General features: G+C 36.5%; 1 protein-coding gene across 2 annotated transcripts in view; it reads right to left on the bottom strand.

The window, feature by feature from the left end:
* Positions 1-2887: 2887 nt before the first annotated feature.
* The window catches only part of LOC141457437 (uncharacterized), a 45023-nt gene continuing 33789 nt past the window's right edge, over positions 2888-14121 (bottom strand). The window contains exons 7-9 of one of the 2 annotated variants that reach the window (XM_074134426.1): positions 8232-8490; positions 5611-5839; positions 2888-3206 (exon numbers count right to left, since the gene is read on the bottom strand). In XM_074134426.1, coding sequence (XP_073990527.1) covers positions 3044-3206; positions 5611-5839; positions 8232-8490 — 651 coding nt within the window. In that variant the 3' untranslated portion in view covers positions 2888-3043. The remainder of the gene's footprint in view (positions 3207-5610; positions 5840-8231; positions 8491-14121) is intronic. The other variant, XM_074134427.1, reaches the window with a different exon arrangement.

Below are 14121 nucleotides of genomic sequence, written 5' to 3'. Positions count from 1 at the left end.
TCGGAGACATGCGATGACTCGGTGTCCTTCCCTTAATTAACGTGGACAGCTGGTAGACGGTTGGCGAGTGCACCCCGGTCCACGTAATGGACCCTCGAAACGCGTGGCCAACTTCGCGCTATAATGTTTAGTTGCGGAAACATCACGAAACATCCCTGGCCAAACGTACGACCTCTTGCATACGATACCTTTCACCATCTAAAACGGTTCGAGCCCTTAGGAGATTCTTGGGCATATATATGATCTTGGTACCGTCGGTTTGTACCAGACATGTCCACAGTACGGATCCTCTAAATAAACTATCACGGAAGAATCGTAAATGGACTTGGGAAGCCGAGCAAGAGAACTCAGGAACTCAAAACCAAACTTACAACTGCACCACTGTTAGCTCAGTCACATTTTGACCACCCGTTCCAGTTACAAACGGACGCAAGCAGTTCGGAGCTGGGAGCGATCCCAAGTCATTGAAGGCCGTGAGTATATAATGCCAATGGGCTACGCTAGTCGCACGTTACTTCCGCGGGAAGGAAATTTTCCGTAACTGAGCTAGAGTGCTTTGCTGTAATCTGGGAGGTCCGTAAGTTTCGCCCTTATTTTGAGGGGTATCGCTTTACCGTGATCACGAACCATAGCAGCCTTCAATGGCTTCATAACCCACAGGGCGCCTGGCTAAATGGACATTAGAGGACCAGGCACTGGAAGAAGAGATGCATTCCGTACAAGGAGAGCGAATACGACGTATTTTTGAAGCAGAAGTCGCGGCGGTAGAAGATACCCTATCTAATACGGATGACCCTTGGTACCGCTATAAATTTAAGGGGATGACACACAGACCGAATGACCACCCAGATTGGCGTATTGAGGGTGGTGAGTTATAAATTCAGGGGCATAACCCTAAGTACGAGTAACTCGTAACAGCAGACAGATGGAAGCTGGTGATGCCAAAAGGTAAGCGGGAAGAAATACTGGTTGAAAACCACGACCGACCGGAGTGTGGCCATCTGTCTGGACGCACAAAACTTAACATCGTATTTCAGGGTCTTACTTTTTGCCTGGGATGTTTCGTGATGTCCACAATTATGTTAAGCATTGTCAGGACTGCCACCGTAATAAGTATGACCAACAGACTCCAGCGGGGTTGATGGGCCCCCGAAAAATAGTGGGACCATTGGAAGTAATGGCCACAGACTTGCGCCCTTACCCTCGGACTAGTGTGGGCCACCAGTACATTCTCGATTCCAGGATCATTTTACGAAATAGGTGGAAATAATACCCTTAAGTGAGCCACAGCTAAGGTCATCGCAGACCAGGTCCGGAAATTAATCTACCGTTGGGGAGCACCGCATGCGATGTTGTAAGATCGTGGCATGCCGTTCCTTAATTAAACATTGCAGGAGCTATCGGAAACATACGGCTTCCGGTGGAACAGCACCTGTTGCGTAGCGCACGAATCGTACCATTAAGCCCAGCTTACGACGTTCGTGAGTGAGAATCAGAAAGATTGGGACAAGTACCTGCCAGAATTCATGTACGCCTTATATTCGTCCACCCAAGAGTCCTCGGGGTTTACACCTGCTCTATTGCGTCTAGGACGTGAGCTGCCTCAACCTAGTCTCTCAAAAGCTAGCCAAAAGGACGGAGACCCCTCAATAATGGGTGCGTCGGTTTGAGATACTGGACAAGGTGCGAGCAAAAGCGGAGGAAAATATACTGAGGGCTGGCCAACGCCAAAGCAACCGGTATAACCTCAGGCGGAGGGTAGTCTCCTTCCAAGTAGGAGAACTAGAGAACTAAAAAAAACTCATACCCTATCTTCGGCAGCTAAACATTATAGCGCGAAGTTGGCCCCACGTTACGAGGGCCCATTAACGAGTGATCAGGGTGCACTCGCCAACCGTCTACCAGCTGTCCACGTTAAAAGGGAAGGATACCGGGTCATAGCATGTCTCCGAATTGAAGAAATAGAATGAACGCAGGGTGGTTCCGACTCCGTAATGTTGTATTAATGTAAGTGAGCGTCGCGAAGGACCGGACCAACTAAGTTGTCCCGGTATTGGGCAGTAGGTATGACGTAACGTCAAGAAATTAATTTATGCCTACTAATAATAACATAAAAAGAAGAGCAATGTAATTTTTGAATAAACTATTATAGTCACGGATAAGTACGATGGGGAGAGGTGGTAAGCGGTGGAGAGGGAATGAAGTTGGAGAGGGGATCCGTACGGAGCGGAGTGGGGAATGGCTAGTGCTGGCGAGAGAGAAGGAGTGAGAGAGAGAGCCTGGATACCAGCTGGATAAAAGATAGAGCGTGTAATGACAATAGACCGTTACGCCACTAACGCCTCAACTGGAAGATCGAACCTCTGGCTCGAGCCATGACCAACCGTGAACCATCGGCGGAAATAGGTTGCCGTGCCTCACCAACAGATACTCTTGTGTTGTGTGGTAACCCCCCCCCCCCCGCGTCTAAAACCACTAGGAACTGCCAGGACTATTAACCATTAAAACTAAAATAATTATTAACCAATCTGCTGGGGCACTAGATTTATTTTGCGTTTTATGTAGTATGTATGTTTAATTTTATTTTAAATGTAAACAAACGGTTAGTCCGTACTAAGTTTATGTGAAGGATCCTTAGTTTATTTTTGTGGGATTGTATACTATTATTATTATTATTAGTAGGCATAAATTAACTTACGTCAAGTGCTCACTTGAGGTGCTCTGTAAGAACCTGCTAGGAAGAAAAAATCTAAGGGCCAGCAGATCTCTGCTTGGGAATCCAATACGCTAACCGCTTAGATAAGCCCCTCCCCTCTGTATTCATATTTTAATATTTTTAAGTTTTGCAATTATTTAACTCCGCACCCCCAAATAAAAAACCATTAAGTCAATATTTGAGAATATAATTCATACACTCAATATTCAATTTAAAATGGTGGTTCTCTAGCCTCGTTTCGTTGGACCATCCCCTCATCTATGGATTTTTTTAATGCTTTCGCCTCTTTGCGTGGACAGTCTGTAACTTTGCATATACGCTTTAAAGTCAGTTTTCAACTAATTCGTTGGAATATTTACTAAAATTAGGTACATCTAAAGAGATGAATGATTCCTCTTCCTCTACTTTTTCGATATTTCGAAACTTCTCTCGATTTTCCTTTATACGTGTCCTTTTTTCTTCATATTCCTCTATTAAGAGTTCAGCATATCTAGAAAGAAAATAATAAAATAACGTATGAAGTTATAGTTAAAAGAATAAAAGTGTTGATATTGTTAACATGAAAAAGTAACAATCTGGTGTAAACACAAAAGTTTCTTATTACGATGCTCAAAAAATATTCTTCAGACAAATTTTTACTGACTAGTAGTATCTTGAATAATTGGAAAAATGTTATCTGTGTTGATGAACATGTTTTAAAAAAATCATTGTTTTTGAGTGCGTAGGAAGGGCAAAAGTGAGTTCAAAGAGCTAATTCCAACGCAAGACGTTGGACGCAGAAATCTTTGCTAATGATGTGAGATCTATCCACAAAGAAACTGCATTGTTTCCAAATATCTGTCTACTAAATAATGTCTCTTTAAAGGGCACGTCAATTAGCACTGGAATATTGGAGGGTGTTAAAACTACTTTTGTCTATAAATAAAAGTTATATATGCAATGGGATATGGACAAACATAATGCGGTGCAGGTACATATGTGGCCTCTTGTGGCTGCGGTGCCGTGGGGCACAGGTCCCGTCCTGCTTTCTAATCTTAATTTTAATCTTAACATGCGTGGAAGGATAACATCAAGTTAGATCCTTTATTTCGAGTGTACCCCCTTAACAATAAGTACCCTCTAATTTGTCCAGCAAGAGCTAGATTGGAATGAAAGATATCTCCTGATGCGTGTTTTTATCACACATTCAACTAAATGGTTATAGTAGTACTGATTGGAGGCCTACTGATTTAGAGATTTAATAGCAATATCAAAACCTTGGAAAGCTGGGACCTTGAAATGATGCAAATACATGGACTGAGAGCAGTGAATTTAAATAATGTCAACTAATAATAAAATCTGTCGATCAATTATTCAAATGTTTAACAAATCATCTTTATATTGATGTAAGGATGAAAGGTTGAATACAATATATATCGAGAATTAGCTTTAAATAATAAATTGACATGAGAAAACAGATAGTTTTCGCCGCGGTATAGGACGAGGTTCGACCTCAGATGTTCTAAGCAAAGCAAAAAGGACTATGTTAGACCAAGAAGCAAATATAGATCTGAATCTACTCGTATGATCACGGTCTCAAGTTGTATTCTATCTAAAAATGTAGTGCAAAATAAGGCGCTTCGAATTATAATAGGAGGAGCCAAATTATTCCCTTCTCACTTGGAACTACATGCCCAGGGCGAACCTCTAAGGCTCAGAAGATAAAAAAGTACCTTTGTTCTAAACAAAAAGTTGCTGGGCAAAGAAACGACCAGAATTCAGAGAGACAACATAGCGTTTAAACACTTAATTTTTTGTTGTCGAAACCAAGAAGCTTTTAGATGAATCGGGTATATGCGTGGAACAAATCGAGATCACAACTCAGTTCTATTCCAGAAAGGCTGCGAATCTGGTTTTCTCAGAATCAAGACCAGTAAGCAACACCATTAACCTCAGATTAAGAACTGAAGTCTGAATTTTTTGTTTTATTAATTTAATGTCTGCATATACGTATAATGCCGACACGTCTGTGAAAGAGGCATCTACAAATTCGCACCCACCTTTTCCAGATTGCTTGCCAGTGGAAACGCGAGCCAATTATTTCTATTGACAAGTCGCAGCGATAGACTTTGCTTCCAGTAAGTTGGCTGAGCTAACACGTAAGCAAGGCAGTAATTTATGTTGATTTCAAAGCGACCATTGCTGCATTATTTCGAATCGGCCAGAACTGTCAACCTTCAAAGAGAGTGCAGAGGTAGATTGTTCAGCTTTGTTCAGCTTCCAGAAGAATGTGAGGACTGTGGTCGCGCAATGGTTGCCGACACATTCCGTCGATACAGAAGAGGCCTGGCAAGAGTTGGCGACACACAACAGCAACCTCCAGTGTCCCTTAAGACTGCAAACAGGATAATTGCGGTTGAGATAAAACCGCAAGCGCACGGCTCAAACAGAAACAGAAGTCAGGATAAAAGTTGAAAAAAATGGTTTTCAACCCGTTACCAGCGGTTAGAGCGACTATGCAACGTGTTTTCGGTTTATAACTGGATAAAACTATTAAAACGCATTTGTATCAGACAGCAACAGTGAACCCCCTATATGCAGCATCTGCAATGGTGACGAGCCTATGAATATGGACTACATAGACAGATGCCCAGTATTTATAGTTATTTTGTGGAAGAGATCGCCAGCCTTGAGACGTGGGCTCACAGATAAAAGAGCGGCAAGAGAACGTATGGCTTAATAGCTACTATTAAAGCTTAGAGAAAGTCGTGTACGAGTAGTGGTTCGTATTTGTCGATATAACCTAAACAGGTGCCCTGAACGGCGGGTGCGTTCACTTAGCAACTAATATTTTCCAAAATTGACATAGTTCTAAAAATGACAAATCAAATAATAATATGAAAATTCGTTATTACATAATGCATATGTCAATATTTTGTATTGGCTCAATTGGGGCCAGCGGGTGACTTGGGAAAATGGACTGTACTGGTGTTATTCGGAATAATGGTGCGCTACTGTTGTAGATCTCATTCTCCGTCATAAATTGCTCCATATTGTATAACTTGCACATTAACCAGTACAACTGTTGTTCAATTACTGGTAATAAAACTTTGATCGGTGAAATACCAAATTTGTTTATATGATCTGTAACATAAATTGAAACTCTTCAGTCCCATCAAAACTGGCCGCGTTTTCCAAGTCTTTTAAAGACTCCTCTTTACAAGTAAGAGCCATAGCTTACCATAGTAAGGGGAATGAAGGAATCTTAAATACATAAATAAACAAGCAGAATAAAACGTTTTCAGCACTTAAGCAACCGTTATAAGGTTAGCCAAAAAATACTACTGATGATGTTTCAGCAACCGCCGTTTAAGATAAACTCTGGGATTCGGAGAAACTTGATTTATTTTAGCAAGGTAGATTATAATAAAAGGTGTAAAATGTATTATAACTTGCACACTAGGCATCTCCTTCCCACAATCATGGCACCACTCCACCACTTTAACTTTTATTCGAAACGTTTTCCTGAGATATAATTTTTAGATCTTTGGGGACAAAACTAAAGCATTCTGCAGAGGTAGTTACGCGAATAATATAACGGTTAAATGTTCGGAATTGGGTGATCGCGGCTAGGGATAGAGAGATAAGGTATGGAATTCTTGAGCAGGCCATGACCCAGCAATGGGTTGTAGCGCTAAGGAATAAGTTAGTGGCTGTTACAGTTTCGCTGCTACACAATATAAAGTTATAATGAATGTATTGCTTACTCTAAACGTTAAGAAAATTTGCATACCAGTTTGCATCTTTACATAATAGAATTTTAAAGGTTTAGAATTTTCTGATAACCATTAGATTATTTCTAATGTTAGAATGATGAAGAAATATTTATTTATTTCTAGCTAGGCAATTTTTTGCTAAAAAGTAGTCCCTTGAAAAAACATAAAATTAAAAATATCTATAAAACGGAGCCGAATCGAGCCGTAGTTTATATGGAATTTTTTGTTGCAAATGATGCCCACAATCACCTCCTGAAGTAACGGTAATTTTATGCTGAACACCCTGTATATACATAAAAGTTACAGTTTGTTATATTTAAATGTTAACATTTATTTCACTGATTAGCTGCAGCATATAATTTTTGCAATGCCAACATAAGTGCACGTGTACATTCCCGAGAAACCCCCTCTTGACATTTCTGTATGTAACATACTTCATATTATCCACAGATCATAATTATAATTTAATTCTTATTTGTACCTTTTTAGTATATGGACAATAGAGTTCTATAATTTTTATAAGTTAAGAGAATATTAACTATATCAATTTTGTATTCCTTTGTTAAATTACATAGCGGTGTATAGTTTATATTTTTTTTTTTTTTTAAATGATTTAAGGCGCGTCAACAGCTGAGGTTATTAGCGCCCGGAGCTTTTTTCAGTGCACTGTACGGCCTCCGGACAGTGTTCTCTCGTTACAGACAACACTGCCCATCACCGGACAGTGAGCTGTAAGAAGCTCCTAGGAAGAGAAAATCTAAGGGTCAGCAGCTGGATTCGAACCCGGGACCTCCGCGTGGGAGACCAGTACGCTAACCGCAAAGCTAATCCTTTCCCGGCTAATGTAAAGAATAGCGCCCGGAGGTGTGGCCTGTTTATTGTTGGTGCATGCGCAGTACAGCTCAGTTACCGTTGACTTTTTAAACTACTTCCCGCCAATGTTCAATATATTCTTTTTAAATTTCTCAACTTCCCGCTAATGTGCTGAATATAATTTTTTTGAATTTCTTACCTATTTATGTTTAGCGCGCGTACACTTACTGCTTCCTTTTCAACGTATTATCAGTTCCCGCTAGTGTCTAGTGTGTAACTTTAGGTGCCTTTTTTTTGAAACTTCATAAAGCATGAGCGTTTTGAATTTACAGTTTTTCTTTAATTTAAAGCATGAATGTAGTCTGAGGGAGGATGAAGAGATGAAAGTTTTATCATTTTGAATGGGCGTTCGTTTAATTAGTAATAGATATATATATCCGAAGTGTGGAACTGAGTTGATAAGAATGTAAAAGAGTCATTCTTCCATGGGCGATCACATGAGAGCATTATTTGAGGGGAGTGAATAAAGTGTACAGGATAGGCTACTTTTCTTTTGTTTTCCATGTGAGTAAATTACAAGTTAGAGTTGTGTGTGTGGATTTTGGGAAGGGTGGGGATGTGGGGGCGAAGCCCCCATAAAAATAAAAAATAGATCAGGAGGTGTGGAAATTTTTTAAATAAATTATCAATCTTGAATTAATAATTCGAAGTGATTCTGATTTGCTGTTACCTTATAACCCGCCAGATTTAAATGTAAATATAAAATAAATATTTTTATATTTACATTTGAATTTGGCGGGTTATATGGTAACAGCGAATCAGAATCACTTCAAATTAGGCCACACCTCCGGGCGCTATTCTTTACATTTACCCCCTTCCCTTTTAAAAATAAAGTTTTTAAAAACACAGCTGTTTAATTTAAAAATATAACTTATATATAAAATTACCTGGATAAGTTGGAACTTCATCAGGGGCACAACTAATGAGATGAAATAATTGTTTGTAATAAGCATAAAAGGTTTCACGTAAAATTTTATTTCCATGTATTTTCAATTTCAAATCTGTTAACTTTTTCAGTAACCGTTTGTTAGTTTGTTCCATGTCCAATATAACTTCTTTGATCATTTCAATTTCTATACGTTGCTTTTTCTTAACTTGCAAACGTTTTCTTTTAATATCCTCTACCTTCAGCATTTGTTCTTGAACCTAGCAACAGAAATATCTGGTATATACATTAGGAATATTTTAGAATTTATTTATATAAAGACACTGAATACATCATCAACGACTCACCATTGGACGAAAACATAAAAAAACATTATTTAAGGAAAAATTACAAATATAATTAATAGCACCCAAAAATACACAAAACAAAACTTAATGCATATCAAACCACAACAAATAAAGAACACAAAACAATTCCCACAAAAGACAACCGTAATATAATTACCTGTGCTGATAAAGGTCAAAAAACTGCAGTAATGGCAAAAACAGACTACGACTACGAAAAACAGACTATGGACAACTAGTTAAACGACACAGACATTTACAAAAACATAAAAACATCCAACTAACAAAATTAAAACAAACAATTGCAAACATTCTATACAAAACTGACAGCTTATCTTAAAAATTAAAAGTATCAATCACTACCCATAATTCCATTTCCCCTATGGATGTCCCGAAATTCACAAAGGTATAGATTTTCCACTACGTCCCATCATATCCTGCATAAATTCTCCCACCATCAATCTATCCAAATTTCTTATACAGCACCTAACACTAATACGGAACCAATATTACATCAAGAACTCATTTGTCTTTATAGATTTCATACACCAAACTACCGTATCTTCAGGCTGCAAAATGATCTCCCTAGACGTAACCTCCCTTTTTACCAACATACCAACTTCTAAAGCAGTATTATCCTCAATAAAGGAGACTCTCACATCAAACAAACACAAAAATAAACAAACAAACTTATACAGACATCTTACAATTTTGCATTAACACATTTTTTTTTTTTTTTTTTTTTGTTTTCTTTTATTGGCATTGGCTTCCGCCATACAGCCAGCATCGTCTAGGTGCTTATCACTAGAATATCACTCACTCTCCACATCATATTTCCGTTGTGAAAAATTTTATGAACAAACAAAATAAACTAGCGATGGGAAGTCCCCTTATCACGGTCATTGCCGACATTGTGTTAGAGTTAGACGATTTTTTAAACCAAATTACAACCAACCACCCACACATTTACTTCGCCAAAATATGTAGATGACACAATATTATGCATCAAAAACACAAGAAATGCTTTCACATTTCAACAACTATCGCCCCTATACACAATTTATAATAGAACAAGAAACCAACAACCGAATTCCCTTTCTTGACCTTGCTCTCATAAGAACAGGCACTGGACAAATTAACTCAAAATCTACATACTTACATATACAGGGTTTCCCAAGCTATATGGATAAAGCTATTTTTTAGTTTTTTTCTGGCTATCTTAGTTTCCGAGAAAAAGTCGTCCAACTAACCTCTAATACCGAAAACAAACTGTGCCAACAATTTCATTTAACTTAATCTAAAACTCACTTCCACCCAATATCATCAGGACATAATAGAAACTTCCAAAACAATACTTCAACTTAACAAGATAACAAGAACCCTCTTAAACACATCAACATCAACCGATCGGATCAACTCCTCATGAACAACAAACCAACACTAATAGTCACAAAACGATACCAACCTATAAATACAACCAAACAAATACGCTTCTTTACCATGTGTACAGCCAGTCACAAACAAATTAAAAACATTACTACAAAACTCAAGAAACACAATAATTGTTACAAAAAACAGCACAAAAAACAATTTTTCTTAAATTTGAAGGAACGGACTGAAAAGACAATCAAATCTTTACGAAATAGAATTCAAAGATTGTTACACAAAATATATAGGTCGTATATCGCACTACTTATTGTAAAAAAAAAGACTGTACCAACACTCACGACACAAAACTAAAAAAAGAACATCTCTGCACTTTTTTTTATATAGCACAGAAAATCATCACACTTTCAATTTCCGAAAGACAAAGATACTAAAATCAGAGACAAACACACAAAAAAGGAAAGTACTGGAAATGATTTATATCAAAGTCTGAAAATAGTCTAAATTTCAAAATTGGCAGGAACAATCTAAACAACATACACGCAAACTTATAAAACACTTAAAAGCATCTTTGAAAGTCGGAAACACGACCTAGTCACAAACGAAGCATTTAAAACCAACAACACTCAGTTCATAAGCAGACAGGACAGAAGATACCTTATAATAACAATGTAAAAATATTAAAACTGACCGGTAGGACAGTTATATAAGGGTTGATCGTCAAAAAGTGCTCGAAAAAGCGTAACGTTGAAAAACACCCAACTTTGACAATTTTTTCCTCTTTTTCCATGAAATATAAAATTCCTAAATTTCCTTTAAAATATAGGGCAAATCCTCCTTTGTAACTGTAATTTTTTTGGCCAAACCCAGATATAATAGATTACGAAAAAAAGTTGCTGAAAATGAGCAAAAACAGTATTTTCATCAAAAAATCTTCTTCTTCTTGTTACCTTTTTTGTAAACAAGGTAGCGCCTAAACGCGTGAACCGATTTTCATAAATGAGGTGTCATTCGATTTGGAATTTCATGTAGATGTGCCTTTTGGGGGCCTCAACGCTGTTATCGAATGGGAGAGGAGTTCGCCCCCTCTCTAAAACTATTATGACTAACATTTCTACAACGCATAGTCCGATTTTGCTAAAATTTAGCACGAAGAAGCGGCTAAAGCTTCCCTACGTGACTCTAAAGTGCCATCATGCTCTTACACCTACTAAGAAGAAGTTCTTCTTCGTTCTGATCGTTCAAATTATCGACGTACCAACTGATTTTAATGAATGAATTGTCTTTCGCTTTGAAATTTTAGATACGGTAGATAAGGCTATTTCAATGTTATATTGAAATATATAATGGTCTCAATGGTATATACTCGTATTTAGAAGGGGAGTTTGCCCTACGTAAATAAAGCCCCCTTTTAAACAATTATTAATAATAACTCTGTATAAATCTTCGCCCGTCTTTGATCAAATTGGCATGAAGAAGAATTTAGAATGCGTGAGATTTAAGTGTCATCCTGCTATTATACCTACTGAGAGGAAGTATTTGCAACCTTGCCATATTCGCAGTTTAAATTCTCTTTGTCCGTTTGCGGAGAAGAACTGTAATTGCAAATGATTTTTCTTTCCCCTCTTTAGAAGTTATCGGGATCACAGCTTGTTTTCTCTTACATCCTTTAAGAGGAATTTGTGTTATCAAAATTTATCTTACTGCTCTTATTGGAAGGAACGGGTAATTGCAATTTTCTATCTATTATCCCTCTTAATGGGTTGTAATTATTCATCACTTAATTCCACAACATTTCTCCACTCTCCGTCTTCTTCCCACCAACTTGTTACCATTTCCTCATAACTTGTGTGAGTTTTTTTCTTCTTAGATCTTCCAATTAATTATTCCCGATACCCATATATTTAAAAATCATTGGATGTATATAAATTTGTACCAAGCAAGGAACAAAAAGAAAAATGTATCCAAAAGATACAAAAATCTACTTTACAAAAACTTACAGTTTTAAAAGTTAAGTATAAGGGTTGATTAAACGCCAAAAAGTACACAAATCAGCAAGTACCCAACTTTTCATTCATACTCCTAGAATCATAATGTTTAGAATGTATTAGATGTCACAGACCCTTATGCTGGCCATTTTTATGCATAAAATATTTGTTCAGTAATAAGTAGCACCCATTTAATTTAGATTGCTATGATGAAAGTATGATGATGAGATACATCTTTTATTATTCTAGCAGAAAAATATTTATGGATGTTAAAAAACCAGCACATCTGCGTCATGTAATACATTGTAAAAAATATCATCTCCTTAACAAAAACTTACAGTTTAAAAAGTTAAGTAAAAGGGTTGATTAAACGCCAAAAGGTACACAAATCAGCGAGTACCCAACATTTCATTAACACTTCATTGATATTATTTAAGTAATTTTACCGCATTAATTTTCATTAATATTTTTTAAGAATTTATTAGATGTCACATACCCTTATGCTGGCCATTTTCATCTACAAAATATTTGTTCAAGTAGCACACCATTTAACTTAGATTGACTGTAATATCTATTATCTATAATAATCAAACTATTGATTACAGGTGAAAAAGAAAACGTTATAAAAAATAAAAAAATATGAGGCTAAAAAATTCATAAACGTTTTTTAAAAATTGCTTACACCAACTTACATCAATGATTTTATTTATTTATTTTTATTTTTAAATAAAAATCGTCGGTTTAAGTTCATTCTTCGATTAAAGCAATTGTTATTTTATGTAGTAGTCAATCTGGCTTTGTCGTAAATAATATAGTTTTCTTCAATTACATTCTCCATCTAGGTATTCATCCCACAATGTTGTGTATATGTAATATAAAATAAATAAGATATGCATATTTTTAGGACAACTAATTATTCCAGTATTTTACCATAAGTAAAATTAGGGGAACTAAATTAAATTACAATTGAGAAATGAATAAATAATGTTGAATAATCGACTTGTTATTAACTGTGTTATTTGTCCTCACGAATATTTCGGTAAGACGAATTCAAGACTGAAATATTGTTTTAAATCCTCCGTGATTCAAATTTAAACGGTAGCCGACTCTAAATTTGTCTTTTTCTAATTTAACATGCATGTATATGTGACATCTTCAGAATAAAGGGCACATTAAAGAGAAATCAGAAGAATAATTTGGAATAGAGTTAAAATAAAGTACCTATTTATACGAAGATATAATATACATTTTATCACAATTATAACTATTATGAATGAACTGGCCAGCATAAGGGTATGTGACATCTAATAAATTCTTAAAAAATATTAATGAAAATTAATGCGGTAAAATTACTTAAATAATATCAATGAAGTGTTAATGAAATGTTGGGTACTCACTGATTTGTGTACCTTCTGGCGTTTAATCAACCCTTATACTTAACTTTTTAAACTGTAAGTTTTTGTTAAGGAGATTTTTGTACCTTTTGGATAGATTTTCCTTTTTGTCTATTAGCAAAGTTACGTCTGCTTTACAGATTTTTTTAAAATTTGGAATAAGCTATTCTATCATTATAACCTGATAAGGTGTTAAATCGGAACCGTAACTACCACTGGAGAGATCTTTTTAAAGAATGGTTATAGTTGCGGTCCCCAAACCATCCTCAATAACCATTTTTTTGAGAAAGCGTTTTGAATAAAATAGGAAGGTATTTGTACGTAAATAGCAAAATTAAACTGCGATTTCAGTACTTCCTTTTAAGAGGAGCAAGAAAAATAAACTGCGATTACAGTACTTCTCCCTAAAAGGCAAAGATTTTGAATCGAACGACAATTCATTGATGTAAATCGGTTCACTCATTGATAATTTTAACGATTGCAGTACTTCCTCTTAGTAGGTGTAAGAGCATGATGGCACTTCACAGCCACGTAGAGGAGCTTTAATCACTTCTTCGTGCTAAATTTTATCAAAATCGGACTAAGCTTTGTAGAAATATTGGTAATAATAGTTTTAGAAAGGGCCTTATTTGGGTGGGGCAAACTTCCCTCCTTATGAGGCATAGCGTCGAGACTTTTAAAGGGCAATCTGTACAAAATTTCGATTCGAATGACACTTCATTCATGAAAATCGGTTCACGTGTCGATAATTTGAAACGATTGCTATACTTCCCCTTAAC

This window comes from Rhodnius prolixus, unplaced genomic scaffold (genome assembly GCF_049639745.1).
Source record: "Rhodnius prolixus isolate KJV_2025 unplaced genomic scaffold, Rpr scaffold_16, whole genome shotgun sequence".
Taxonomy (NCBI): domain Eukaryota; kingdom Metazoa; phylum Arthropoda; class Insecta; order Hemiptera; family Reduviidae; genus Rhodnius; species Rhodnius prolixus.
This window is presented reverse-complemented; position numbering and strand designations above follow the sequence as displayed.